Genomic DNA, 26,111 nt, shown 5'->3' with positions numbered 1-26,111 from the left:
GCCTGTGCAAGTGCTCTGATTACACAGAAAGTTGAATACCTTCTGCAACGTGAAAGTTGCCCCAATAAACCCACTCATTGCCAGCAGCATGAGATTTTACACACTGGAGTATATAAATAAGAGCAAAGAACAGCGTTAAGCATAATTTTTACTGGGGGAACCACCCATTCTTTATACCTTTCAGGAGGAAGAAAAGGAGACATCCATCAAACTGTCATTACAAATTTGATGCCACAGACCTAAGCTGATGGAGCTGCCAGGAATCTGTAAACCTTTTAAAGGATACGCCTGTTTTTGACATTCAAAATAAAAAATCTTTATAGATTTTTGTGGAAAACACTGGTGGGCCAGCAGCTAAATGACATTTCTCAACAGTCAGACAGACTCCACACAAACTGAATAGATGTCTAGTTTTAGAAGGACAGGTTAATTACTTTCTGTGCTATGCCCAGGAACAAATAATACTTGGCCTGTTTTACTTACTGAGTAGGAAAAGATGTTTGAGGGTGGTTGTTTTTTTTTTTTTAAAGGCTGCTGCATCCTGGCTTCTGCCTCCATATAGCCTGAGTGTAGGTGCCCTTTATATAACAATAACTTGACACTACTCAAAATACTTGGCGCTGCAAGCAGGGGAGTGGAATGCAGTAAGAACACTTTAGCAGGTCTGAGGGTGAGTAAACTCCAGTAGTTTTGGAAGGAGAGGGCAGGGTTTTCAGTATACGTCTCTCCCTTACTTGGCATTCGCAGACAATAAGAATACAAGGATTAACATAGTAGACTCCGTTTATCACACTTGGGTGGATAAAGCAATTATCTGTCTATCATGGCTGTAGTAAATTGTGCAACAGCATTAATGTGGGTGGATACGTGGATAAATGCTACTCTGCTACAGAGGGTGCTGATACACAAGATAATCCTTCAAGTCGAACTTGTAAAGACTGTTTTCTTTTGGAGTTTATATCATGTTACTCCCGCCAGTGCAGATTGAAATGGCATCTTTTTTATTTTTAACCACGTTTTCAGGTTTCTTTAGCCATCTGAATTTTATTAGTAAGGTTATTTTAGAAATATCCCACTTTAATCAAGTTTAAACAATCTGCTTAAAACCTGCCGCATGGATATAAACACAGTAGTCTTCTAACGCACCAAAACAATCTGTTGAAAGATACAGTGCAAACATGCACACATCCATCTATTATTGCTTAACCGTTGTTTCTTCCGTGCCTGAATTCCTGTTGTAACCACAGCGTTCAGCCTACAATACGCTCCCGGTTTTGGGGGTGTAAAACAAAACCAAAAATGAAAATGCACCCTATTGATGTCTAGAGAGCAGAGCAGCGTGGCGTTGGAGAGCGCTCAGACTAGATTTAAACTAAGCGCCTTAAATCTGGTTTAATGGCTGTGTTTACATCGCCCTCCCCCTTTTCATTCTTTTAAAGTAATCAGGTTCTGCAAGCGTTAAGAAAACCATCCCCTCCTGCCAGCTGGAGGGAGGCCAATTCAAGGAGATTTTTTTTTCTCTCCCCCCCTCACCCCCTTCACTTGCTATGATCTTTACTGCCAGTCGCTGCAGCAAGCAACAGAGGTTGGTGGGTTCTTTATAGGATAGCTACCTTTGCGGGGGGGAAAAAGCCTTATTCCTGAAAGATATTGCTGCGTTAGGATGAGGATGATAAAGTCAGAATGAGGAGCTCTTGCGCTTTTGCAGGACAGCCCTTGCTCTCCCTCTTTCCCCCTTCTGCTAAAAAAAAGGGGGGGAGGAGAAGGGGGAGAGCGTAACAGATACCAGCATGCAAAGGGAATTAAGGCAGCGACCGAGACTTGCGTGACAGTCTCTGTTTATATGAGTTGTCTTTAATGTCTCCGAGTGGCGATGCCAGCAATGTTTAGCCGGTTTCCTGGTACACGTGCGCACAGATTCCTTTGTGTTCATGAAGGATGGATAAAGGTGCAGGCAGAGCATCGTGGCGCAAGGGGGTCCCACCCGCTCCCTCCCCGACCCAGTTTGTGCTGATGTTCATACGGGGTGTTGCTCAGCTTTGCAGAACGAGCTTCAAGATCTAAGTCAGAAGTCAAAATCTTTTCAAAAATAAAAGAAAGAAAGAAAAAAAAACCACTACAGCAAGGTGAGACCTTGCTCATTTACTGGCGAGCCGAGGCCGTACCGCAGCAGAGGGGCAGAGCAGAGGGCAGCGTGGATCCCGCAATGCTGGCATGAGTTGAAGGGTAGGAGGGAACCGGTGCAAAAGCAATCCCACTCGAGCCCCTTCCTGCTCTGCTTGTCCTTTTTCTCAAAGCACCTTTTTGGTTTCGTTCGTTCAATCTTCCGGTTTTGCTGTTTTAACACAACTTCCCCTGTGCAGGCTTCCTGGCCAGCTCAGCCCCTGCCGCATGCCCCTCATCAGTCCCCTGTCTGCCGGAGGAGCAGCCTGGAGCCCTGCTCCGAGCAGGCATTTTTCGCCTCTCTATGTAGAGAAATTTTGGGAGCGAGAGGCTCCTTTGCAGCTGTTGCCATTTGCTGAAAATCCCTGACCTCTGGGTCTGTGTTTCAGCTGGATGCGTGCTTTTCACAGACCCCAGCTGAACTTTAAAAAGCACTGATAGCACTTTATATCCTTGAAGGCTTTGCAGCGGTTGAGTTAGAGTCATTCCCATGGGCACAAAGGGACACAGGTTACACACCCATGGGGTCGTTTCCCCTCACCCTTCCTGCCCCTTCCTCCCTTCGACCTGCTGGAAGCTCTGCCTTCGTCCCGTGCTGGGCGGGCTGCCTGCGAGATGAGCTGGGTCGACATTTGCTTTTGCTCCCAGTAAGTCAGTAGGGAGATGACCATCGACACCAGAGATGCTGTGCGGGCTTGACCTCTACGCTGATGTTCAAACCTGCCCCTGCCTCTGCTCACCCCGGGCTGGAGCCACAGCTCCGGGAAGACAGTAGCGTAACTGGTTCCCCTGGGAGCTGGATCTGGCCCATTTGGAGCTGTACCAGTAGTCTGCAGACCTTCGGGAGAGAAGGGGTCGGGAAGGAGGAGCTCAGCGGGATTTTGGCAATGGGCCACGTTAGATCTGTTGTATAGGAACTGAGCCCATCCACAGCGTACGATCCTCTGTCTTTATTTATTTCCATTTCTCTGCAGTAGTTTCAGGTACAGGGCTTACCTGCTTTGGGTAAAAAATATGTCTTTTTTAAGAACAAAAAGAGACAAAGTCTTGTTTTCTGCCTGCGTCTGAGTGACTCCTGTTGACACTAATAGGGCTCTGTGTACAGTTGGGAGAATAAGCTCTCCAGTCTAATGCAAACTGGTGCCCTCAGCTATTTAAAAAACAAACATCTTTTTTTTCTCCATTGAGTGAATTAACTGCAGTTACTGCACCTATGTAGCTCCTTGTTTTATGAACTATAAGAACCTTTCCTATGCACAGCCTATGGCCTAATTATGTAATTATGTCTCTTGGGTGGATTATATTTTTCTTCTCATAATTGTGTCTTTACCCAAGAGACTGGAAGGGTTCCAAGCTTTTCCCTTTCCTGGGTAAAAACTGTTTGGCTCTTTTGTATTTTGGGTTTTTTGTCACGAACTTTGGATTGGGTGCGTTCGGTAGGACTGGCTGGGGGGATGACAGTTTGTCACAAGATAAGGGACTCAGGAGGGACGCTTGCGACTTGCTTCAGAGATTTTCTCTTGCAAAGAGCTGACGTGCGTCTTCTGGGCTTTTGCTGATTTATGGCTGTCTTATTTTTACCTCCAGAACACAGATTGACACTGTTTTGGAGTGACATCTTGCTGCAATGATGCATTGTCTGAAATTTGCAACAGAACAATGAATATTTTTGCTTCATGCTGAATGCTCAGCGTTATTCAGTCCCTGTACACCAGCTGTTAGGAAGCCTTAAGCTCAGGTCTCAACTCCTTTGCCATAGCATAAATGTGGCTCCCTTGACTTCAGTTTTATAAGCCTGTAGCTGAATTCACAGTCAAGCCTGTATCAGTATCTCCTGGTTACATCTGATCTGTAGGACCAAATGGGATGAAATGCAGGAAGACATCTAAAGAGAATTTAAGGAGAATTTATGGTGAAATTCAGAGGATATGTAACCGATCTTTTTTGTGGTGTGAAATTGTCTTCTACAGCATGTACACAGAAATATGTCACTAGTGTGCTGGTGTTGAAAAAGACATAATCAGAGTGCTTGTCTCAAAGACATACAATGTTAGTAGGAAAAAATGTGCCCATTCTTTACCTTTTTAAAGCACTTCACCTTTGGAGAACAGTGGGAATAATAAAAACTTGGGTTCTTGGGCTCTGATGTGCTTCTCTTGAAGTCAGGGAAAGCTTGGGATGTATAGGCTGTAAATTCATAGCTTGTGAACTAGGTGATTCTTCTTCTTTCTGCCACTCCTTAGCCTGAAGGAAAGCCCCTTTTCCATTAAAGTTTTCTTCTTTTTCAGTCTCAGCACTGAACCCAGAGCCATAGAAAGCCTCGGTGACTGGCCCTGGCATTCCAAGAAGTTATATGTTGTTTGCCCTTTCCAGCTGTAGTCATTCCATGGAGTGACTCTCCAAACTTCACCAGCTGGTGCTGAGCACACTCATGACATACAGCAAACACAAACCGTGGTGGTATTTCATGTTGGGTCATCACCCTCCATTCTGCTTAGGATGTCCCAGCAAATGTGTCCCCAGCAGGTGAGAGCCCAGGTTCTTGCTTTCATGACCTTTCTGCCTTCCCTTGGCTCTTTTACAGAGACACCTGACTCCCACGATACTTCTTGTTAAGGCAAAAACAGAAAAGATAGAACTGGGCGATGACTGAAAATAGCTAACCCACTTGAGAGTGATAAAAGCATCTATTGAAAATCTGGTAACCAGATCTCCTTGGTACCAGAAAAAAAAAAAAACAACACACACACACACACAAAAAAACTGGTGGGTGGTGTACACGGTACAAAGAAAGGGAGTCCCTGAGTGTCAGCATCTGGCGAGGCCACGTGTAGCATAATCTGATTAGTTTTCAGTTCCACACCCACAAGCTGAAAGATAAAAACGCACACCCCTCCTCCCTGAGGAGGTAAAAATCTTCAAGCATCAACACCACATTTACATTCTGCAAGTCAGCCTCTTCCATGGCCCAATTTACATCTTGACTTCTCCAGCGGAGCGGTGGAAGTTCAGTGATGAGAGAGGAGCTCACGTCCCTTTCCAGTTACCACATCCAGCAGACTTAAGATTGCCTTGCTTTGATCTGGGAGACATTCCTTTGTTTAGTTTAAACTGAAATGATTTAAGTTGGAGATGAAGCCTCCTCACATCTTCTGCCATGCCTGGGATGTGATAATCGAACATGAGCTTCTATGGGCCATTTTAACACATTCTGAGGCCGTCCTGGACTGGCAAGCTGAAGCAGCAGCGCAGGCACCGTCTGGCTGGCTGCAGTTTGCACTGACTTCGTTGCACTCCCTTAGTACTATTTTCTGGTTTGGTTCACATAAAATGGCCAAAATTAGTACTGGGGTGGATTAATGGCAATGCTTTCTGTCTCCAGAAACCAGTACTCAGGTTGGTGTTTGGCTTGAAACAGCTGCGTAGCGGTGAGAGAACAGAATATTGCTCCTCATTTTGGAGCGTATAATGGATTTCCAGTATCTGACATGTTTTGGACATGACAACAGACAAATCAGAACAGCTTGTGTAGCTTTTGTCTATTAACTCTCAATTTTTCTCGCCTCTTTCCTGTCTCCTTGCCTGTGACCTGATCTATTCTAATAGCCACTGGGTCCCAACCTTATTCAGTAACTGATGGGACAGTCTCAATCTTTTTGACTGCATATTGTATCAAGGCTGCCTGTGTCCGTAACCATTTTGTCCCCCTCCAAACCCAATCCATTCCACAGAATCATCTTTGTAACAGAGCAACCGGCACTAAATGCAGTATTGCAGGCATTGGGATAGCTGCAATATTATTTTATTTTATTCTTTATGTAGCTTTTATATTGCTTTTGAATGTACTCAGTGCTGCAGCAGATCACAGATTCTCCCTGAGCTATCCACACTTGCTACCCTAATCTTTTTTCCTGAAATAAAATTACGCCTCATGACTGCGACCAAGGAATACAGCTTTTCTTAGCACACTCCCCTGGGATCAGGAATTTCTCTGTCAACGGACACATATATCAATGAGAGATGAAAAGCAGCTTGTGGAATGAGTTTTAAACATGTATCACATATTTCATTGCTGCTGCTTATGTGCTACTCAGAAGGCCTTTTTAGAGTGTTTTCAGCCTATACCTCATGGCTTCTCTGTACTTAATAGGATTTTTTTTTTTTCTGCACAGGAATCAGGGCAAGAGATTTATTTAAGTTGCCTACACTTCTTTGTGAGCACCTCCTGAATATGAAGTTTTTGTTGAGTTTCCTGCTTACTTTCAATGTGAGCACGTCTTAGCTTTTATCAAAGCATAGTAACCCATAACGTGCGAAGCTGTAATGTAATCTCATCTCACCAGGACGTTGCACTGGGCGAGTGTGGCTCCTTCTGTGGATCTCTTTGTCACAACATGACTCCGTGTTACAACCCTAAATTTTAAATGTCCAGAAGGGGAAGGCAAGTCTGCCTTCGGCCCCTTGCTGCTTTCTGGGGACTTGCAGTTCCATTGATGCCTGGGGTCTTCCAGATGTGCATATAGCTCTCTTTCCCCTACTTTTATTTTTTTTGGGGGGGGAAGTGGCAACACCCAAACCCACACATCTCTGGATCATTTCAATTCAACCAGATGTGGGAATCTTTCTTCTTACTTCTTTTTTCCCCCCTCTTTTTTTCCTTTTTTTTCTTCCTTTTTTTCCACCTGCCTACACTAAAGTGCACTGCTAACCTGCTGAATTTGGTCTTTCTGTGATAGACCTAGTTCACTATAATAATAATACACATAATTAAACTCTTTTCTAGCAAAGCTATGCACGGGCAAACAGAGCGTGATGAAAACAAAGCTGGGGGTTATCGGGCACAGGTTGGTGCAGGAGTGGTGACCTATATAACAAGTGTTCATTGAGTTATCTGAAGACAATTAAAATAGTTTGTGCACTGGTTTGTTAGTGAGTCTTTAGCAAAAAGGCACAGAGCACAGGATTTTTCTACAAAAATTCAAAATAAAATTCACTTTGGGGGTGGATTCATTCCCAGATAAAGTCAGCCCTGGCGTGTGAGGCCAGAGATAGGCCAATCATGTTTGCCTTATTTTGAGCCCTCTTGAATTTGCCAAAATGTGGTTAGGAATGAGTAGATGAAAAAAGGGGAGGGGAAGGAAATGCCTTTAAAAGACAGAGTGGAAAATAGGACTGGCAAAGGGAAAAGCAAAAACATAAAAATTGTGGAGGAAAAGATGGAGAAGGAAAAATCCCAAGAGAATACTGACTGTGTATGTGTGTGAAAGTCATTTCTTCAGATTTAGCGGCACCCAGCTTGTACAAGTTATAATTTAAATAGGTTGAAAAGATAATGCTAAAGACTACCAGGTTAGATGTTATCCTGTTAATTAAGCTGCCATTACGGAGTTGTTACAAGCCCACCAAAAATTGTTCCCCATTTAAAGTGATCGATACCTCCTGACGCGAGGAGTAGCCACCAATGTCAGCTCTAACACAGAGCAGCACCTTCTCCTTAAGGAGAAAGCTCCCACCTACCCCGTGCTTTTAGACTGAGTCATGCAGGGGGAGAAAAATCATACTTCAAAGTACAAAATAATGGGTCAACTAATTAATCTTTTTTAATTGCTAGAGAAGTTTCTCCAAAATTAAATTCCATCCAGTTTCTTCTCATCTCCCAACCCAAATCCTTCACTTCGCTATCTAGAACCATGATTTCTCTGAATCTAGTTTGGATTTAGCTGTCTAGTACTGACATTGCTTTGCCTCTATGTCGTGTAGGCACCATGGTCCCAGTTAGATGATGTGAACCCATGTACTTCAGTACTGTGGTGAAAGGTACCATTAAAAGGCATTTTTTTAAGAGTGGTAGTCTGATAGTTTAATCTCAAGATTCAGTGGCCTCATTTATGCTTTTAAAATAAATTAACCAGTGCCAGAATTGGTTCTCTGGCCCTAAGACCGATGGGACAATCTGACCGTGTCTGAAAGCTGAACTCTCATAGCCTCCAGACAGATGGCTGTGTTCACACTGCTGAGGGACAACGTGGATTATCTCAAGCCACTGGGGATCATCTGGAAGGGTCCAAGCCCAGACCCTACCAGGGACCCTTCTTGTTGTTAAAAGCATAAAAATATCCTACCCACTTACTACTTGTGCCTGTGCCCCAGCACCGCTTCCAGGGATGGAGGCAGACGTGGTTCTGGGTTGCAGCCAGGGGGTCTGGGCCCCCATTTCAGCTCTGCCAGAGGTTTTTTGTGTGACCTTGGTCGGTAACTTAGGGTAAGATTCATTCCATTTAATGTTGAGTAATGGCGAGGGTGTCTAATTAAACTAGTCATGTGTGCTCCCTCTCTGATCGGAGAAGGAAGAGAAAGCAAATTCAGAAGGTGAATCATCCTGTTTTAAGACTGGTGTCAGAGACAAATGAGATTAATTGCCCTCTGGAAGTAGCTATTTCTTTCCATTAACTGTAGAGGAAGTCTACATTAGAAGAGTTTAGACTAGATGCCTGATTTATGAATGGCTAAAGTTAAGTAAAATTAGTCCTGACCTTAATCTCTATGCATGCCTGTTTCTCCGTATGTTGAATGAGAGAAATAACACCTTCTGCGCCTCATGTTCAAAGGCGCCATTGGGTGAGGAGCATCCTATAACTACTTTGGAAGGAAATTAAACCTGGGAGCAAAAAGACAAAAATTAAAGAAGCAAAGCCTTTAGCCTTGAAACATCTCAGTGACAATATGAGCAGTACCAGTTGGGGCATCCTGTTGCTTTTGCCATTTTTCCCTTTTACACTTTGACAGCCGAGCGCCCCTAAATGAGTGCTCCCAATGGGGCCATATGGCACGAGGGCAGTTAGCCTGTTTTTGGGGAGAGAAGTAGGAGCACTGAGGAATGGTGACCATGCAAGGGAGGGTAGGACCCAGTCTTGGCCAGCAGCTTTGAAAGTTTTCCTTGTGATACTGCTCTTCTCAAATGACAATGACTATTTACTTTTTGGAAAATCTCCCAGAGAAATGAAAGCTAATGACTAACTGTGACAGAGGTAAAGAAAAAAAATAAGCGGAGAAGAAAAGCTTGCATTTTCTTCGCAAAAATCCACAACGTATAAACCAGGCATGGCGTAATTGTCCCACTTGATAACTTGTACTTACATATGAGGCTTGCTTTTGGAAAAGAAAGTTTGCCCCTTTAACTACCTAGTGTAGTTAAAGCAGCAAAAAAAAAAAAAAAGACCTTGTGTGGGTGTCCTTATAAGTGCTTATTTTGATCCAAATTGCAACATGTTACACATCTATATGGCTACAGTTGTACTCGATAAGGCTTTTACCAGCACAACCATGCCCAAAACAGAAATCACCCCACCGATGTGGCTGTGTTATCGGGGGTAGCTGAGATACCTATAAGTCCGTTAAATCTAATAACAGGTCCTTAGAGGCCATTTTGGGGTTTTTTTTGGGTGTGTTAAATTACTAAATCTTGTTATTAACGCTTTTATTTTATGATTTGCTGTTTCCAGGGCACAGACAGAAGCTTGATGACTCTAAACCTAGTTTGTTCTCTGAACGCCTCAGTGATTTAGGGCGCATTCCTCATCCCAGTATGAGAGTAGGGGTCCCGACCCAGAGCCCACGGCCCTCTCTGAACTCTGCACCAAGTCCTTTTAATCCACAAGGACAGAGTCAGATTACAGGTAAGAGACAGAACCATAGGTTTGACTTGCACAGGCAACGGTAGTAATTGCTTATGGATATTTGTGTCTCAACTGCAGTAAAACAGGCTGTTACAGAGTGAGAGATGTGTTCCAAGCAAAGCTAGGTGGGAAGTGGATTTTTCTATAGTGTTTGAAGCTGAAAATGTCTTTCTTTTTTTAAAATATCGTATTGCCATAAGTCCGAAATAGTCCAAAATAGTCAATCTGGGTAAATTAAGTAGGAATCTGGTGAAATTCTAACTGCCACATTGCTCTGCCTTTTCCTCTGTGTGTGCAATAGTACATATTAGAGTGAACGTTTTTATTCAGCGTTTTTATTTTGCACTGGTGTGGAGGGAAGCAGCCAGCATTTAATGGTCTTTCTATTGGAATAATAACACAATCATCTTCTCACACGGCGGTTTCCTTCTAGCACCAGTGCTGACCACTGTTGCAATAAACGAACTGGGTTATGGAGAAATCTCCAAAGGTTGCTTGTGAGGGTTGTATGCAACATTTATGATTGCATGCTGAGAGACAGATTTCATTGTGCTGAAAGAAATCATAAAGTACCATGTGTCACAGATTATAAAACCGAAATAAGATGTTTAACTGCAGCTATGCCAGAAGTTTGCAACAAAACTGTGAAGCCTACAAAATAAACTGAATTTGTCGTTTTTCTAAATTCAGAGCTGCTTAATTTTTTCAAAAGAGTGTCAAAACAACCTCTACCTAATTTTGGCCATTTCTACACTGAAAACTTGTGCTGACGTATTTGTGTCTGTCCAGGATGTGAAGAGGTGTTGCCCCTGAGCAATTCACTTGCTAGAACTGTTGGAGAACTTCACCTAGATGTGAGTCCATCAACAAAACTCTTGGCTCAATTTACTAGACCGGTTTAAAACTCAGTTTTGCTGCTATAGTTGCATTTATACCAGGAGATCTTTGCCAGTCTTATATACCAGTATTCCTTCACTGGTAAAGCACTCCTAGTATAGTCATAGTCTTTGAGTCAACCTAGGAAGATTTCTGGTTTCATGTTTCAAGTGGTTTTGACAAGATACCAGCTGAAACTTAGCGGTTTTAACAAAGTGTTGTGGCTTTCTTCTTCTTTCTTTTGCTTGTTTTTTAAGTTCCACTGGTTTATTAATTTGCAGCAAGAAAGAGAAGTAAGTGGGTTAATTTGAACCCAAAGCACTCAGAGAACTGAGACGAAAAAATTGTTCCCATGAGCTGTGGCAAAGTTCTCCCAGATCTAGAAGTCTAACTTTAACTAGCATAAAATATTTATAATATATTAAATATGTCGATAGTACCCATTGCAAGGTACCTGCTGCCCACCAGCTTCCCAGAGCAGGTTTTTTGGCCAGGCTTAGTGTTTTGTTAGGTGGACATGTGAAGTCAGGGCTCTTGTGTGTATCATTTTCTGGGTAAGAACTGCCAAACTAAAGCCCAATATTTTTTCTAACCTACTGTCTTCTGTCTGGCAGTGTTTGGCGATATAGTTCCTGAGAAAGCAGGGGGAAAAACTGGGGCTATAATTAGCTTTTTTCCTTCTTCCTTGTGCCTCCATAGTTTACCTATTGTGCAACACTATATCTAGGAACGAAGGAGGGTGAAATTCTTCCTGGCCCCATCTGGTGATCAGCTTATGCCCTGAAGCACGAGAACTGAGATCCCCTTGTAATTTTCTTCCTAGCTAAGTGTAACCTCATATGCTGCTCTCATTCACATAAATGCCTCCTGTAGAAAATGTTCTGCTGGGTTTGATTAATAGAGTACTTCTCTGCCTCGTTATGAATCAGCAGCAGCATTTACAGATCCGGGAGGTGAAAACTTCAGATGAGCTTTAAATAAGCCTGACTGGAAACAAAGCTGTGTGGCATTCGCTGTCTTCTCTGCAAATGTAAGAGTCAGCAGTTCAAAGTACCAGCTGAGACTTCGTCGAGAGAGGGAAGATGCGGTGCTGGTTGGGCAAAGGGAGGTGAGCCAAGCCGAGGAAGGCAGGCTGACTTTCCCATCTATTGTGGATTACGTGCTTTTCTTGCTGGATAAACTCATGGTTGTGGGATACTTTAGAATCCCAAATTGCTCTCATTTCCCCCAAAGCAGTGAGAACTCGGCTACTTATTAAAGTTTGCAGTGAATATGGGGCTGTACTGTGGTCCAATACAGTATTTGCCATGTTATTCCCCACCCGTCTCCTCAATTTAGAAGTCAAACACCCAGTCCTCAAAGGCTACTCGTTAGCTTTCTGGTAGCCCTCCCATTTAATAAGGCGATTAGCGTGAGCATGTTACATCGGTGCGAGCTCTGTGAATTGTGCTGCCTTCCCCACAAGGCTTTTTGCTGCTCTTCAGGACATTGATTGTAATCTGTAAAGCTCTACACGCTTTGATGTTCCACCAGATTGCTGGGGTGCGTTTTGCGGCCAGTCCCTCCGAGTTCTTCTGGGATGAATGGATGCTCGTTGCCGCACAAACCATGCCAACAAGAGACAAAGCTGATGCTCCAGACGAGGCACCTCTTTGATCGGGTGTTAGGTGACCATGGGAAATCGCTAAACGTCTGCCTGTTTGGTGTGGTAGTAGGGAATGAGCTGTTTGAGCTGTCCATCTCCACCGTGTTCCTTGTTGTGGGGTGATATTCAGTGGGAATTACCCACTGGCTTCTTAACATGGTCACTGGGCTGGTATGGCTTGTGTATGTATTAAAAGGAGAATAGACCTTTGTCTGAAAAACAAGGATTTTTTTTATTACCTTTTATACCTTTATTGGAATTAACCAAGCATTCCTTTAGAAATACCTTTGTTTCTTAATCTTTTTACCTAGCAATTTAGGGAAAATAATTAATTCCTAATAACTTTAACAGTAAATACTGGTTTCCTATGACAAAATCCATATTATTGCTAGTAAGCACATAAACTGGTTTTGTTTCGTTCCACTTGAGGTCTTGCATAGCTATTGCATGATTAAACAGAAATAATATTTAAAGCCTGGCTCGCCCACACCTGAGTCTGAAAGAACTCAGCATTTTGGGGTTCACTCTTACATTTCTTTTCTCTGTCTAGGTTGTGTTTATTTTCCTAGAGTATCAGAGCACAAGTTTTACAAATCACGGCACAGTCCTAAACCTACCAGAGGACCAGGCTGTGCAAGGCACAGAGTTGCCCTTATTCAACATGGCATTTTAACTAGGACTCTGCAAAAGCAACATCGAAGGGTCATTAAAAAACAAATCGTCCAATAAGCAGATGCCTTTGCTGAGGCAATGCAGATTCAATTTGAACCTCGCTTGCTGCCCGTAAATCAGGAATCCTGTCTGTTCACATTTGGATCCTGGTATATTTGCTTTTTTATTTTTTTTCCCTTTCCCTAACAGCACTCGCACAACTTGCTCACGTATCCAGTTACGTTCCCGTTCAGACACTGAGCTGTTGCATCAGTGTTTCAGTATGAAATGAGGAAAACTGTTGTTTTTCTAAAACGCAATGGGTCAGGATTAGCTTCTGTTGGCCAGGAAAAGCCATGGGCGTAATGGCAGGAATGTGGTCGGCGCGAGGACCCCGGCGGCTGGGCTGCGGGGACTGCGAAGTGGGAGTTAAGTGAGGTTTCATGCTCCATCACCACTGTGGCACCGTCTGATCTATAGGCAACCTGTGACTTTCATCACTGAAATAACAGCACTCAAAAGCAGGTCCTGTGAAATCTTTTTTTTTTTTTTTTTTCCTCTTCCCCTCCCCATGCACTTCAGGACATTACGCTTTCATTTCTCATCATTTTTAGGATTGTAGGAAGCAGACTTAAAGGCTTCAGAGCTGGCTTACCTGGAAATTAGTGAGGGGATGCCTCTCCACTGGCAGGCAGGGACTGGTTTCAGGGGCAGTGTAAACCGAGTTTGCTGGGAAGACCATGGGCAGAAAGAAACTTTGACTCACAGATGGAGGATGAGGACAGTACCAGCTGGGCCCTCCTTAATTCCCCCGTTCAGGACTTGCAGGCAATGGGCTGGATGCTGCCCTTTTGCAGAATCAGGGAGAAGGCAGAAAGCCGTGCTCATCACAGCATTGTCCTGGGCTCTGGATATGAAGCTGTGCAGCATCTGCCTCAAAGACGGGTGTCTGTTCTCCAAGACCATCAGCTGCAGGACAGGTTTGAAACAGAAACTGTGTAGCTGTTCTTAAACCAGCACTATGCACGTGCCCTGCCAGGGGTTGGCTGTGTTTTACCTGGGACCAGCAGCACTCTGAAGCACGCACCAGTTTGTAGCTGGTGTGCATCAATCTGAGAGCGCATCAGACAAAGTATGTGGTTGCCTGGAACAGGTAATTTAGAAATAGCCCAAGTAATAGGCTTACAGGGTGAATTATGCCTTCAGCTCACTGTAACATGGGATAAAAGCTACAAGACTCAGCGGATGAGGTGGTGGAGCTGGGATTTCTGCTGCCACGAACGCAAGGGTGGCTGCAGTCTGCTGTATTTTATGCAAATTGATTGCACCCTTCAGGCGACTGGCGAGTTGCCATTGTGAATCTCCATTTGGTAAAGCTTCGGTCCCTCCTATTAAAGTATTCTTTTAACTTTATTCCCCCCTCCTCCCTTTACAGTTTAGTTGCCCCACTGACATGACTTGTTCAGTTTATTTTTTTTTCTTTTAGAAATGTGACTCTTGGCGGGGTGGGAGGAGAAATGGTTTTAGAGGTTCTTCAGGCCAAAATCTGGTCTCAATTACGCCCCTGTACATTGGGGTGTAACTCCATTGGATTTGACTTCATTGATTGAAATGAGCAATCCAGATCAAGCCCTGGGCTTTTAAAGATGCCTAAGAAATAGTCAGAGAAGAGGAGGAGGTTGCGTTGTTGTTGTTGTTTTGCTGGGGGGGGGTGTGTGTTACAACAATAGTTGAGTTACTCATGCAGAAAGTCATCTTGGCTTTGTTAAGATCAGAAGTGAGGATATTTGCTTTAAGTGTTTACAAAAGATAGTGCCAGACAGCTTGGTTTTTAGTATCGGCAGTAGCACTAAAACAAGCAGCAGCATCCAGTGCTAGAGTTGATGTCTGGATTTAAATGAGAGTGGTTTTGCAAAGTGCACACGTGTGACGTTGGGGTGTTATAGACAGTACGCCGAGGAGCTGCAAGTCTGTGATCATGCTCTGGTCATGTAACTCAGCTTGGAAAATGGGAAATTGATTTTTTTTCTATAGTAAATCTGTGTGTTTCAAAATCCAGTTCCAAAGCAGTGGAAAAACTCGTTCTTCAGGGCTATTGATGGGTTTTTTCTTCTCTCTGTTGACACTTCAGAACATTTCCATTGAAGGAAGAGAAGTCAGGTTGCTGGAGAGCCAATGTCATCGTTGGGAGAACGGGTCACTGGGGGTTTTTTTCATTCTTTCTTTCTTTTTTTTTAGTTTTATACAGTGCGTCCAGTCTTAGACCGATTTTTAAAACCACTTGATGTCCATTAAGCATCAATGTCCATTGTCCATTGATTCAGTCAGTCACAGACCACAAGGGTCAAGAACCATGTATATCTCTATTTACTGACTGTAAATGTGGCAGTAAAACCTAGACACAAAATAATTTGCAATGCTCAATATTTCCTCCTTGGGCGAGGTTTACCTGGCAATGCAAATGGGATGGAGCTGTTTGTGCATTAGTTTTGACCTCACCCCTCTGACTTGTTTCAGCTGAGCCGTGCCCAGGCTTTCTTAGCATATGCACGGTATGCCCTGCTGTGAACGAATATGCTGAAAGCCGCACTTTGCTTCACACCCACGCAGGCGTAACAGAAATGTTTACAAAAGGAGAACTGCTCTAAGTAATCACTCCAAAATTTTCAAGTGCAAATGCCAACTCAGAGTAGCCCTCTGCCTCCTTTGCTGTCATTGAATTCACCCTTCCCCACAGCTGCTGTACAGGAAGGGGGGAAACTTTCTTCTAAGCTGTTCGCTGTATTTTTATATTAGCGTTTTCCCTTGGTTTTGAGGGATTCCTTTCGGGAGGAATCCACGTTTGCTCTGCCTCAGAGCTCTGGGGTTTCTCATCTGTTCTGGGCTTTTCGTGATTGGGAAGATGGGCTGTGCCTGCCAGAGCACGTGATGCTTTGGGTGATGGCGCAAAGCCCCTGGTCCACAGGGACCCGGCGGACACATGTGAGCCCTCCAGCCAGAGCAAACGGAGAAGCCGGTCTTTGGCGTAGCAGACCGAGGAAAACCTCTCACAAATCCACTCATAGTTTCATCCCTGTTGGTACGACTAAATAGGCACTCCACCCCTTCTGTGCCCAAGCGAGGAGGCGGTGACCCTCCTAAGGACATCGTTGTGTTTCCCCCACAAGCATCCGCTTGGATCTGCCCCAGAAGCACTGGCAGGCACCTCCCCGCAACACCCCTGGCTCCCTCCTTCCCCTCAGGAGCTTTGGTGTGGTGGCGTGTGGGACCAGAAGAGACCGGCTGGTTGGGCCTTGGTGGCTGAAGTCTCTGCCCCAGTGGTGTTGCAGGGAACATCTGCTGGTGGGACCAAAGGGTGCCACATGAGACCCAGCTGGACGTCCGCCTTCGAGGACTAGATGGGGCAGCTTTGGACTCTGCCTCGCGACATTTTACTCTGAGGATTGTGCAATGCCACTGAGCAGCAACGTTTACCCTGTGGGCCAGCAGATCACCTGTGACTTGGCAAGGCGAGGGCGTTTCGCTGCTCTCTCTTCACGTATCCCTTCAAACCTTGGCTGCTGTCAGTGAGCGGAGGCTGGTTTTAGGGCATTTACTCCAGGATCTGGTGAAACTCGTATCTTCAGTTTCCTAACGGGCCAAAGATAATGCTTGAAGCCAGTCAGCCCCAGGGCAAAATTCCCCACCCGGCCTTGATCATGACCTCAGCCATGTCTTCACTAACAGTCCATCCGCTCTTTTATCTTTCTCTAAAATACTTTGCATTTTAAAATCTTACAGTATTGGACTCATGAAGAGCTGAAATCAAATATTTATATAAAAAAGAAATGTGGTAATGCGGCACTGAGGTTGGGATGAGCTATAGAAGCCATGTATAAATTTAAGCTATTTGTCATAAGAATATATTATATGCTTTTGGGTCAACTGATAGTCCATCCAGGCCCATATTCTGCCTCTGACAGCTCAGTATGAGATACTGTTTTGAAAGACCACATGAGCCTTTGAAAAAACACTTTTTGCCATTCGTCCTTCTTGTGTCCACACAGGCATTCACACTTGCTGGATTAAGGATGTTTGTTAGGTGTAAAACCAAGTCTAGCATGGGTGTTCAAAGTGGTGAGGGTGCCAGAGACACTCAAGATCTCATGCCATGAGGACTGCACTATGAGAAGTGGCATGAACCTCCAGAAGGCAGCTCCTTTCCTGAGGTTTTCACCATCTTAGACCAAAATCCTGTGAAAACATCCTCTGTCGTGATTTTTTTTCCTAGCCTTTACCTGCTATATAATTTCCTTCCAGCACTGAAGCTGACCTAAAACCAAAACTTTAAGGGACTCTGTTTTGGGTTCGGAAACAGAGATTGAAAAGCTCTTGGAGTTTGAAGGAGCTCAGATTTGAGATTGTGCTCCTGACACATCATTAATTTTAAGATTGTTTTCCCAGCAAGCCTAGGCTTTCCGTTCCCAGTTGAAGATCATTTACCATTGACTGAATGGTGAATTATAGTAGTGGAATGAGGCAGAGAAATATGTCGATATCAGATATAACAACGAGCAGTCAGTCAGATTTGAACCTGCGCCAATCTATACAACCCTAGCCTTGAAATTGTTAAAACAAAGAAGTTCATTACATTTAATGATCAAGTGTCCTTCGGATTTCTGAGGAGTTTATGTTAACCACTTATATTACTCAGCTCTAATATAAATGGCAAACTCCAGGAATATCCTCTTAAAATTAAATTGGAAAGTTGTTTTTATATAAATATATCTATATAGTTATTTTGCTTCAAGGAAGTATCTGCTTTCCAGACAGCTCTTCAAACAAATCGTGTCTGAACAGAAAAAATAAACAAGGAATAGCTGAAACTACAAGGTTTTGCTGTGCTGTGTGGAAGAGCAGGGAAAGGAGTTAAAAAAAGAAAAAAAAAAGTTGAATTTCCTGAAAAAGTGCCTTTGCTTATGCCATGTGGCTATCACATTGCTGCCTACAAAGTAGGGCCTTAGCACAGTGCTCTGGTATAGCAGGTTCTCCAAATTGAGTGGACCTGATGTGCCTCACTGGAAATATTGGGGAGGATTTAGAGGGATGTGCTGCAATTTCTATGAGCCAGTTCAGAGATAGTTTTCTGTTTATCGTGCAGTGCCCAAAACAAACTTTGAGGTTGAAAGTGCTTTGTTTTTATCAATGTAAAGAAATAAAAATAATAATTTATGAGGCATTTGGTGGTATCTTTATCACCAGATATTAACTGAGAGCAAGTGGTTTATAAATCCAAACACCAGTGAGTAAAACTAGGTCTCCCTCTCTCTCACTCAGTGCAATCCACCAGTGCTTCAGCAAAAAATAAACTGTATTTATCCTTGAAACCATTTCCTCCATAGTGAACCCTAGCAAGTACATCAAAAGGCATCGTTAGCTTCCGATAGTTATTCCAAACCATTTGGTTTCATATTGTTGTAATTGAGGTGACTGTAGGTAATTGGGCCAGCATCCAAATGTGACATTTTTGGACGGATGCTGATAAGATTAATGACATTTTCCTTCTTGGATAGTATTTTCAGCACTGAAAACACTACTGTGTAATGTTTGAACTGGATAACAACTTGACAGGCATGCCAAGTGCTGACTGTAGAGTCTCTCCACCTCTGAAGTCCACTTCCTAAGCTCAGACCTGGGTCTCGTACTTAGGGTCTGTTTATATGTCTGAACCCACGAGGACTGGCAAGTCCTGGTATAACATGCTGTTAGACCTGGATGAGAGACATCGGGAATTTGCAGCACAGTTGCTAGGTCTTTTAAAACGCTGCTCACTGCTCTGTTCATATTTCCCCCATAAATTGTTATGGGGAGGGAAAAGCACAGAGTGAGACTTGAAGGGGTTGAGTCCTAGAGGAGCAGGTCACGTTTCATTGCGTTCTCATTCCTTATAGCACTGATGTGTGTATGTTCAATAATCCCACCTCTTTCAATTAGGCTGTTGATGACCTACAATTTTTCTTCCTTTTTACAAAAAATTCTTTGTTTTTTTTTCCCTAGACCCCAGGCAGGCGCAGTCATCCCCGCCATGGTCCTATGACCAGTCTTACCCATCCTACTTGAGCCAGATGACTTCACCATCCATTCACTCCACAACTCCCTTGTCCTCCACTCGAGGCACAGGACTTCCAGCCATCACTGATGTGCCCAGACGCCTCTCAGGTAAAGATCGTGTTTTGCCTAAAACAATTATGCAGATAGGAACAGGACTGGCAGCGGCTGCCTCCGTGGCCTCAGACAAATCTTAATACGAAGAGCAAAGCTCAGTTGGTGATAACAGGGTTACTGCATGGTGGGCGGGGGTCCAAGTCCCTTTTTCTCCGAGGTGCTGTGTTGCTCTGAGCATGTATCGTTTGAATGTCTCTAGTTCCATTTCAGATCAGACTATTTTTTAATTGTGAACCTGATTCTATGAACAAATTATCTCCTTTTTTTTTTTCCCCTACAAGAGGATGTTTACTTGCATGTTTTAAAGTAATTGTGATATTCTCTATTTTTTGGTGCTTTACTTTTGTGGTGTGTGTGATGTTAGGCATCCTGACAGATAGATGCCTTTATTGCTTCAATAGTTAAGGGTAAGGTTCATTCTCCCGCATTTCAATCCAGTAGCTCAAGAAAGCCTATTTCCTTAGTTAATGTGTACTTAAGATGCCTATCAGAAACTAGCTGAGTCACTTTAGGGTAAAGATTGGACAAATTGTGCTTTGGAATGATGCAGGAGAGAGGAAATACGTTTAGGAACGTAGACAAGACAGCAGCAAGGAACTGAGACTTTTTTTTTATCAAACAAATGTACATTTACATACTGTGCAATTCATCTCTAATGGTCTCAGTGATAAAACCACCTGTGTGAAGTAATCTGATTGCCCCAAAGTAAGATAGAGCCTGTCATGGCACACAGTCACCTTGTATATCTTGCCAAAAATGAGGAACCTTAGGGGAGGGAGGCTCAGTATTAAAACTCCAACCTTGCAAGTGTGGAAATATTAGCAGTGTATGCCAAAAAAGCATGTGTAATGTAAAGAAAGCTTTTATGATTCATTAATGAAAACCAAAGAATCAGTCTTATTACATCTATTTTTTGCATGTTTGCAAGATATTATTATAATCTTGGATGCTGCTGCCATACACCTGTTTGACTCGCAGCCAGGTGAATTTCTTGCTGTCGTGTTTTCCTCTTCCACCAAGCTCATAGCGCTGGAAAAGTTGATCACTCCACTGAGCTGCATCACTGACAAGCTGAACTTCAGCCAGCAGGCATGTAGGATTTGATTAGCGTAGACTCCTTGATTTCTTTCATCTTGGAGGAGGGAAGCTTTGTTTCTCAAACAGCTGCAAAAAACCTCTGTGGTCCTAGCGTGCTCTGCCTTCTCAGAGATGCCAAACATCTCCATGTGGGCCGAGGGATGGAGGGTAGTGGAGCAGGTTCTTGCGGGCTCTCCGTGCAATGCGCTGACTTCGTTCAAAAAACTTGATGGGCTTGATGCTGAGGAAATGCTTTGCTTGGCCCGAAACAGGTTCCCTTTGAGTCGGAGCCTCCTGATGGTCTGTGTTGTCAAATGGGTTATTTTTGCAATTGTGCCCCCAGCAATACCTCCAGGAGAGGCTCGGCTGGGACCGTGGCAGCTGTACCGCCGCATACTTGCCCTGCAGCCCTTGCTTGTGTGTGTGTATTCAGACGTGAGCGCCTGGCATGTGGGCACAGGCAGAATGACTAAAAGACCTGGCTGTGTGCATTATGTGGCCGGGGACTGAACTTTTCTGCTGTACTCTACAGTCGGTTGCCTTCGCGCTTCTTGCCCTTCATCTTTTGGGGGCTCGACCGATGCCTCTGCAATGCTCTTACCTTTTCCCAGAGTGGGGATCTTGCTTCCAGTTAGACTCAAGATTGAAAAAGGGGACTTGGATCTTCCACAAGTGCCAGAGGTTGTCTGCAGTGTTTGCTGATGTTCAGAAACACAGAGCGGCATTCCTGGGTGGAGGACGAGCTCCGATGCTCAGGCTGCAAGGAGGCACGTTGCAGCCCCAGCTGCAAACCCTGCGGTTCCCCTCAAGGGTTTCTACCTACCAGTGCCACAGGGAGGGAGGGCAGGATCCGATCCCTTTTGTATATAAAGTAGAGAGAGAAATGCGAGTTCAAAGCTTACAGCAACCAGTTTATCCCTCGCTCACAGAGAAATGCGAATCTCCACTCAGCTACTTGACACGTCTTTCAGAGGAGAACAGAGCTTTGATGGGGCAAAAATGACTGCTAAGAAACACTAAAAATGTTAGAAAACTTCAGGCACCTCCAGTGCATTAGGGAGAAATTAGAGTTTTACAAGGCCTTGAATAAAACCAAACTTTGCTTTCCGATACAGTGGCAGAAATCTGATTATCAAGGCTGTTAAAAGTATACAAGGTAATTTTAATGAATGCCATATTTACTGCCTGTTGCTTAACATCATGCAGGAGGAAAAATGAGTAAAACTTCCCCCTTAGGCCTTGGATGTCACACCTACAGGCACAGGACTTCCTACCTGCCACGGTTTCACATCGCCCAGCCTTTCCATGGGCCTCCAAGGCTCTGCCTAGACCACTGCTTAAGTTGTGCTCAACCAGATCTTGAAAATATACCATCTAATAAAGCAATGTGTCCTTCCAAAGAGTGGTTCCTGGTTATGTTGTCAGTGGCAGCCCTCAAAAGCTATTTTTGATGGTAATCCCGTGACCAGAACCAGATCCATGGCCAAACTGATGGTGTTCCTCCCTGTCCTGGGATGGGTACATCTCTTGGTGATGAGGACACCTGTGTTTCCATCACAGATTAGGCTGAGGATCAAAAGAGGTTTGGAGCTGTAGGAAAGGAGGTGATGGGGGACTGCCATAGCAGTTCATGCAGTTCTCTGTCCCATGGGAGAGGGGAAAAGGGCAGCAGGCTGCAACCCTGAGGAGTTATTCAGGCAGGCTGGTGTAATGTGGCTGAACTGGTCGTGTCAGTGTCTAGACTGATTTCTTTGCACAACTGAAATGTTAGCATGCATGCTGCAGACACGTGCAAATGAGTGCCCATGGCTGTCAAACTTCAGGTATTCATCTTTTATTCTCCAAATGGGGATCAGTGGTGCATTTGCAGTGTCGTACAACTAATTAATGATGTGTCACACATATTTGGGCAGTATTCAACAGCAATAGCTGAAAAGCAAAGCAAAAAAAGATTATCTGGCATCACTCATGCAACTTTTGAAGCAGTGATCTCTCTGGTGCGTAAGTCTCATGTTCATATCAAGAATAAATAAAAAACAAGCTCACAAGGCCATGCAATTGACTTACCTTATTGCACCAACTCAGTCATAAAAAGAGCAGGATTCTCCGTATTTTATTAAAATATCTGTCTGCTCAGACTTCACCAGAAGACAGTGAAAGTTGGTGGCCTAGCAGATTAATATTCTTAATTAAATAATATTGTAGTGGGAACCATGGGAATACACGAACATGGTCATTTTAGAGAGAGTTTTGCCTGAGGGACATAGTCTTATTGCATGATTCATAGTGAACGCACTCAGTCTGTGTCCTATGCATAACCAAAGTGCATGTGGGATGGGGAGCATGAGTGTCTATTATGTAATTAATGTATATGATTCATGTAAATACACATCGCAGCCATTTTACATAAAGCTTTGGGACTGATCCAGCAAGTCCTCAGCACACGCAAGGTTCAGAGCAGGGAGTACAGGTCGGGTTGTTCCTGCAGTCGCAAGAGGGCTGCTCTGCAGCAGGTGAAGGAGGTATGGGTATAGATGTCCCCAGGGTAGACACCCATATCTGAGACAGTCACCCAGAGCTCCCTTTTGAGTCACTGGGGACAAACTGGCATTTGCAGGACTTGACCAGTCTGCAGATGAGCTGTACTGGTCCCTGGCAGTGCCTTGGAAGAGCCTGTTTGTCTCCACAGGCTCTAAAGCGAGCCTAGGTGAGTAGTTCAGGTACAGGCATGTCTGATCTGATAGTCTGCCTTTGGTGAGGTGATTTAAGAGACGATTTAACTGTCCCATAAACATATCCATATCACAGCCCTGTTACACGTCAGTCCTGGTTTAACCCTGCCATGGTCTGCCTCACCCTGACCTCTGCTTGCTCTGCAATTGCAGGGTTTGAGCTTGAATTTGATTTTGTTGAGAGTACTGAGAAGGGAGGTGGAGAGACTTCTTCCCCTACGCTGTTTCTGGACCTCCTCACCCTTCTGCCTAAATGCTAGTCTCTTGCTTTTTGTTTCACCTTTGAGAGAGACTTGCAGGGTCAAGGTCTTAAGATGTTGGAAGACCTGCCCTGCAAGTGTAACATGAACACGTTCAGTGCTGGCTGTGGAAGAGCCTGTCTTACAGAACTGGGTTTGACAAATGCCCATAGGACAAAGGAGAAAATTAAAACTGAATCTAAATAGCAGAACAAATCACCAAACCTACCTTTTCCAGCCCCGGGCTCGCACTCTTTGCAGGCAGTTGTCAGTTGGGGATGCTGGCCTCGTGCCACCATGCCCAGACTCTTCCGTCCCATGCGCTGGAGTCCCCGCAGCGTGCAAGGTGGGTTCTGCTGTCTTTATATTTACTGTGTCATTGAATAGGGACATGCTGGGATAGATGAGAGACACACTGAGAGAGATGAGGGACACACTGGGCTCAGCCTCTAAACAGAAGAAGTTTGCAGCCCCATCCCTCTGAACTAAAATGGCCAGAAAGGATTATCTTTACCAATAAATTACACAGTGGTAGGGCCTGGGCTGTTAAACACCGGTATTGTTAAATTGTCAGCGAGGTTGGTTTTGAGTGGGGCTGGCCAGCACGCTCCAGAGCAGGTCCCGGCCGTGGTTTGGAAATGAGCAGTGTCCCAAACCCATTCCCATGGGCAGCTCGGAGACAGCCACCCTGTTGTGGAGACTAAAAGGATTTAATATCACAGCTGTGGCCAGACCATCCCAGCTGGGTTTAGAGCCAGAGAATGGGCCCTGATCCTGGGCTGTTTGCTAGTTCAAGTGTAGCCAAACTTTCCCATTAATTCGTCTCGCTCTGTAGATATCGCTGCATCGTTTTAGACCATCCTGGACCTTCATAGGATATTGAATTTAAGAAACTTTCCTGTTCTCCCAGCTCAGTGAGGGCTGGCAAGTAGAAATGCAACCCTGCAAATGCCAGCCATGCCCTAATCAGTGACAATACTGTTCCTTTACACAATTGAATTTTCATTCTTGTAAGCCTGCAAATCTTAAAATGAAAAACCACATATAATGGAAGCAGCTCCAGCTGAACCTCTGGATTTAGTGTTTGTATGTTAATAAGAAAGTGGCTCACAGCGATGGGCTGGTTTTCCTTGAGGTCCTGTACTGCTTGTCATCTTGGGTTTCTAACCCTGAATATGAATTACCTTGGATTTTGCTTAATGTCATGTACACACATGATCTTTATAATAAGGATTTTCCCTTTTGGGGGGGATTTGGTCTTCAAAAAATATTAACTTTAAGAAAGAAAAATTGTTTATCTTCTTCTAAGGAGCTCAGAAAACTTTACAGCCACTAAGTAAAAACTGTGGTCATGTGAAGCAGCTATTCTTGCATGCCTTAATTCCTACTAACTTCGTTAAATGTTGTGGGTAATAAGCACATTTCAGGACAGAGCCCTTAATAAGAGAAGGCATTACTGCTGTCTCCAAAATACAATTCTTTTCCTCTTTGCGTGCTCTGAGGAGCAGAGAAATGGTTAATACCGGGGCCATTGCCAGCAACGGCCTTGGTGTTAGCAGCTCCTGAAATGAATGAGCAGTTCACGCTTCAGCAATATTGTCTCAGGCTCTTGGCAAACCCAAGAAGCCAGCTCTGTTTCTGGTGCACTCACTACGCTGCGATGTTTTTCTTGGTGACTATAACAATTTTCACTCTGTCTTCTTTTTTTTTTTTTTTCAAATGGAAGCTGAGAGCCTCAAGGTTGTCTCTGTCTCCATTTCTCCTCGCTAATTTTCAATTCTTTCCCTGCAAGGTGACACTGAGTTAAGGCAAAGTAAAGAACTTCGGAGAGCTCAGGTCTTCAGAAACAGCCCACTCATTTTGCTACCCTCCCTAAACTTGTAGCTTGTCTTTTTTTTTTTTTTTAATTATTTTTCAGTGGTTCTATTTATTTTGTTTACCGCAGGTTTTCCATTTTTAGTCTCCTGCCCACTTGGTGCCACCTGGGAATCTCAGCACCTTGGCACGCCTCTGTGGTGTTTCAGTAGCAGCCTCTCTGCTGGGTAGAATCTCTCATTGGAGTAATTGTCCAGAAGATGCGTTGCGTGATCCCTACCTCAAGGATGAAAGCCAAATTTTTCTAGCGTGGGTGGCCTCAAATTAAGCACCTATACCCATATTTAGGTGGTAAAACAAGCAAGCTGATTTTCAGACGTTTGAATATTATAATGCGTGTCTTTAAGCCCTTTTCATTTACTTAAAACGGCTGTCGGGAGAGGAAATAAACAGGAAAAATGAAGACAGAAGGAAAGAGTTTTATTCCTGAAATAAGGGATTTAAAAAATACCGAAAAGAAACAAGTGGAATGTTTTTAAATGGAATAAATTTGTTGCTGATACAGGCAGGAAATAGCACACTCCAATATATGTGGATGTATAGATATATTTTTATCTGAGCTTTTTTTTGCAATGTGTTTTATATTTAGGACACATATCAAGATTTGCATCTGTTTCCAGAACTTGCTGCTAACAGTTAGTAATGATGCCAAAACATACTTTAGTTCCAGCTTGAGACCAAATGATATTCAGGGCTTTTTTTTATTACTAATTTAGGGTCTGATATTAATTAAGGAAATTTTTCCATAAGTGCCAGGCCTTTTCTGAAGAACTCATTAAAATTATATTAACTTAAACCGGAATCACAGTCTGAGCATGTTTTGTAATGATTATTCTTACTGACTCTGCTGGGTTTTGTAAACAGAATGCTAATTGTTAATGGGGCAACTGGGCGCTCGATTCCAGACTTCCAAAGGGCCAGATCCTGAGCCATTACCTAGATGTGTGCTCCAAATAAAGTCAATAAGCTCCTA

General features: G+C 43.9%; 1 protein-coding gene across 4 annotated transcripts in view; it reads left to right on the top strand.

Moving 5' to 3' along the window:
* The window catches only part of RUNX2 (RUNX family transcription factor 2), a 160,662-nt gene that overhangs the window by 44,321 nt on the left and 90,230 nt on the right, over window positions 1-26,111 (top strand). For 2 of the 4 annotated variants that reach the window (XM_087775501.1, XM_087775504.1), the window contains exons 4-5: window positions 9,666-9,839; window positions 19,048-19,209. In XM_087775501.1, coding sequence (XP_087631627.1) covers window positions 9,666-9,839; window positions 19,048-19,209 — 336 coding nt within the window. The remainder of the gene's footprint in view (window positions 1-9,665; window positions 9,840-19,047; window positions 19,210-26,111) is intronic. The other 2 variants (XM_087775503.1, XM_087775505.1) reach the window with 1 other exon arrangement.

The sequence above is a fragment of the Nipponia nippon genome, unplaced genomic scaffold (genome assembly GCF_047370975.1).
Source record: "Nipponia nippon isolate SJK-2023a ecotype South Korea unplaced genomic scaffold, ASM4737097v1 scaffold_4, whole genome shotgun sequence".
Lineage (NCBI taxonomy): Eukaryota > Metazoa > Chordata > Aves > Pelecaniformes > Threskiornithidae > Nipponia > Nipponia nippon.
Note: the sequence above shows the minus strand (reverse complement) of the source record. Positions and strands in the feature narration are given on the sequence as shown.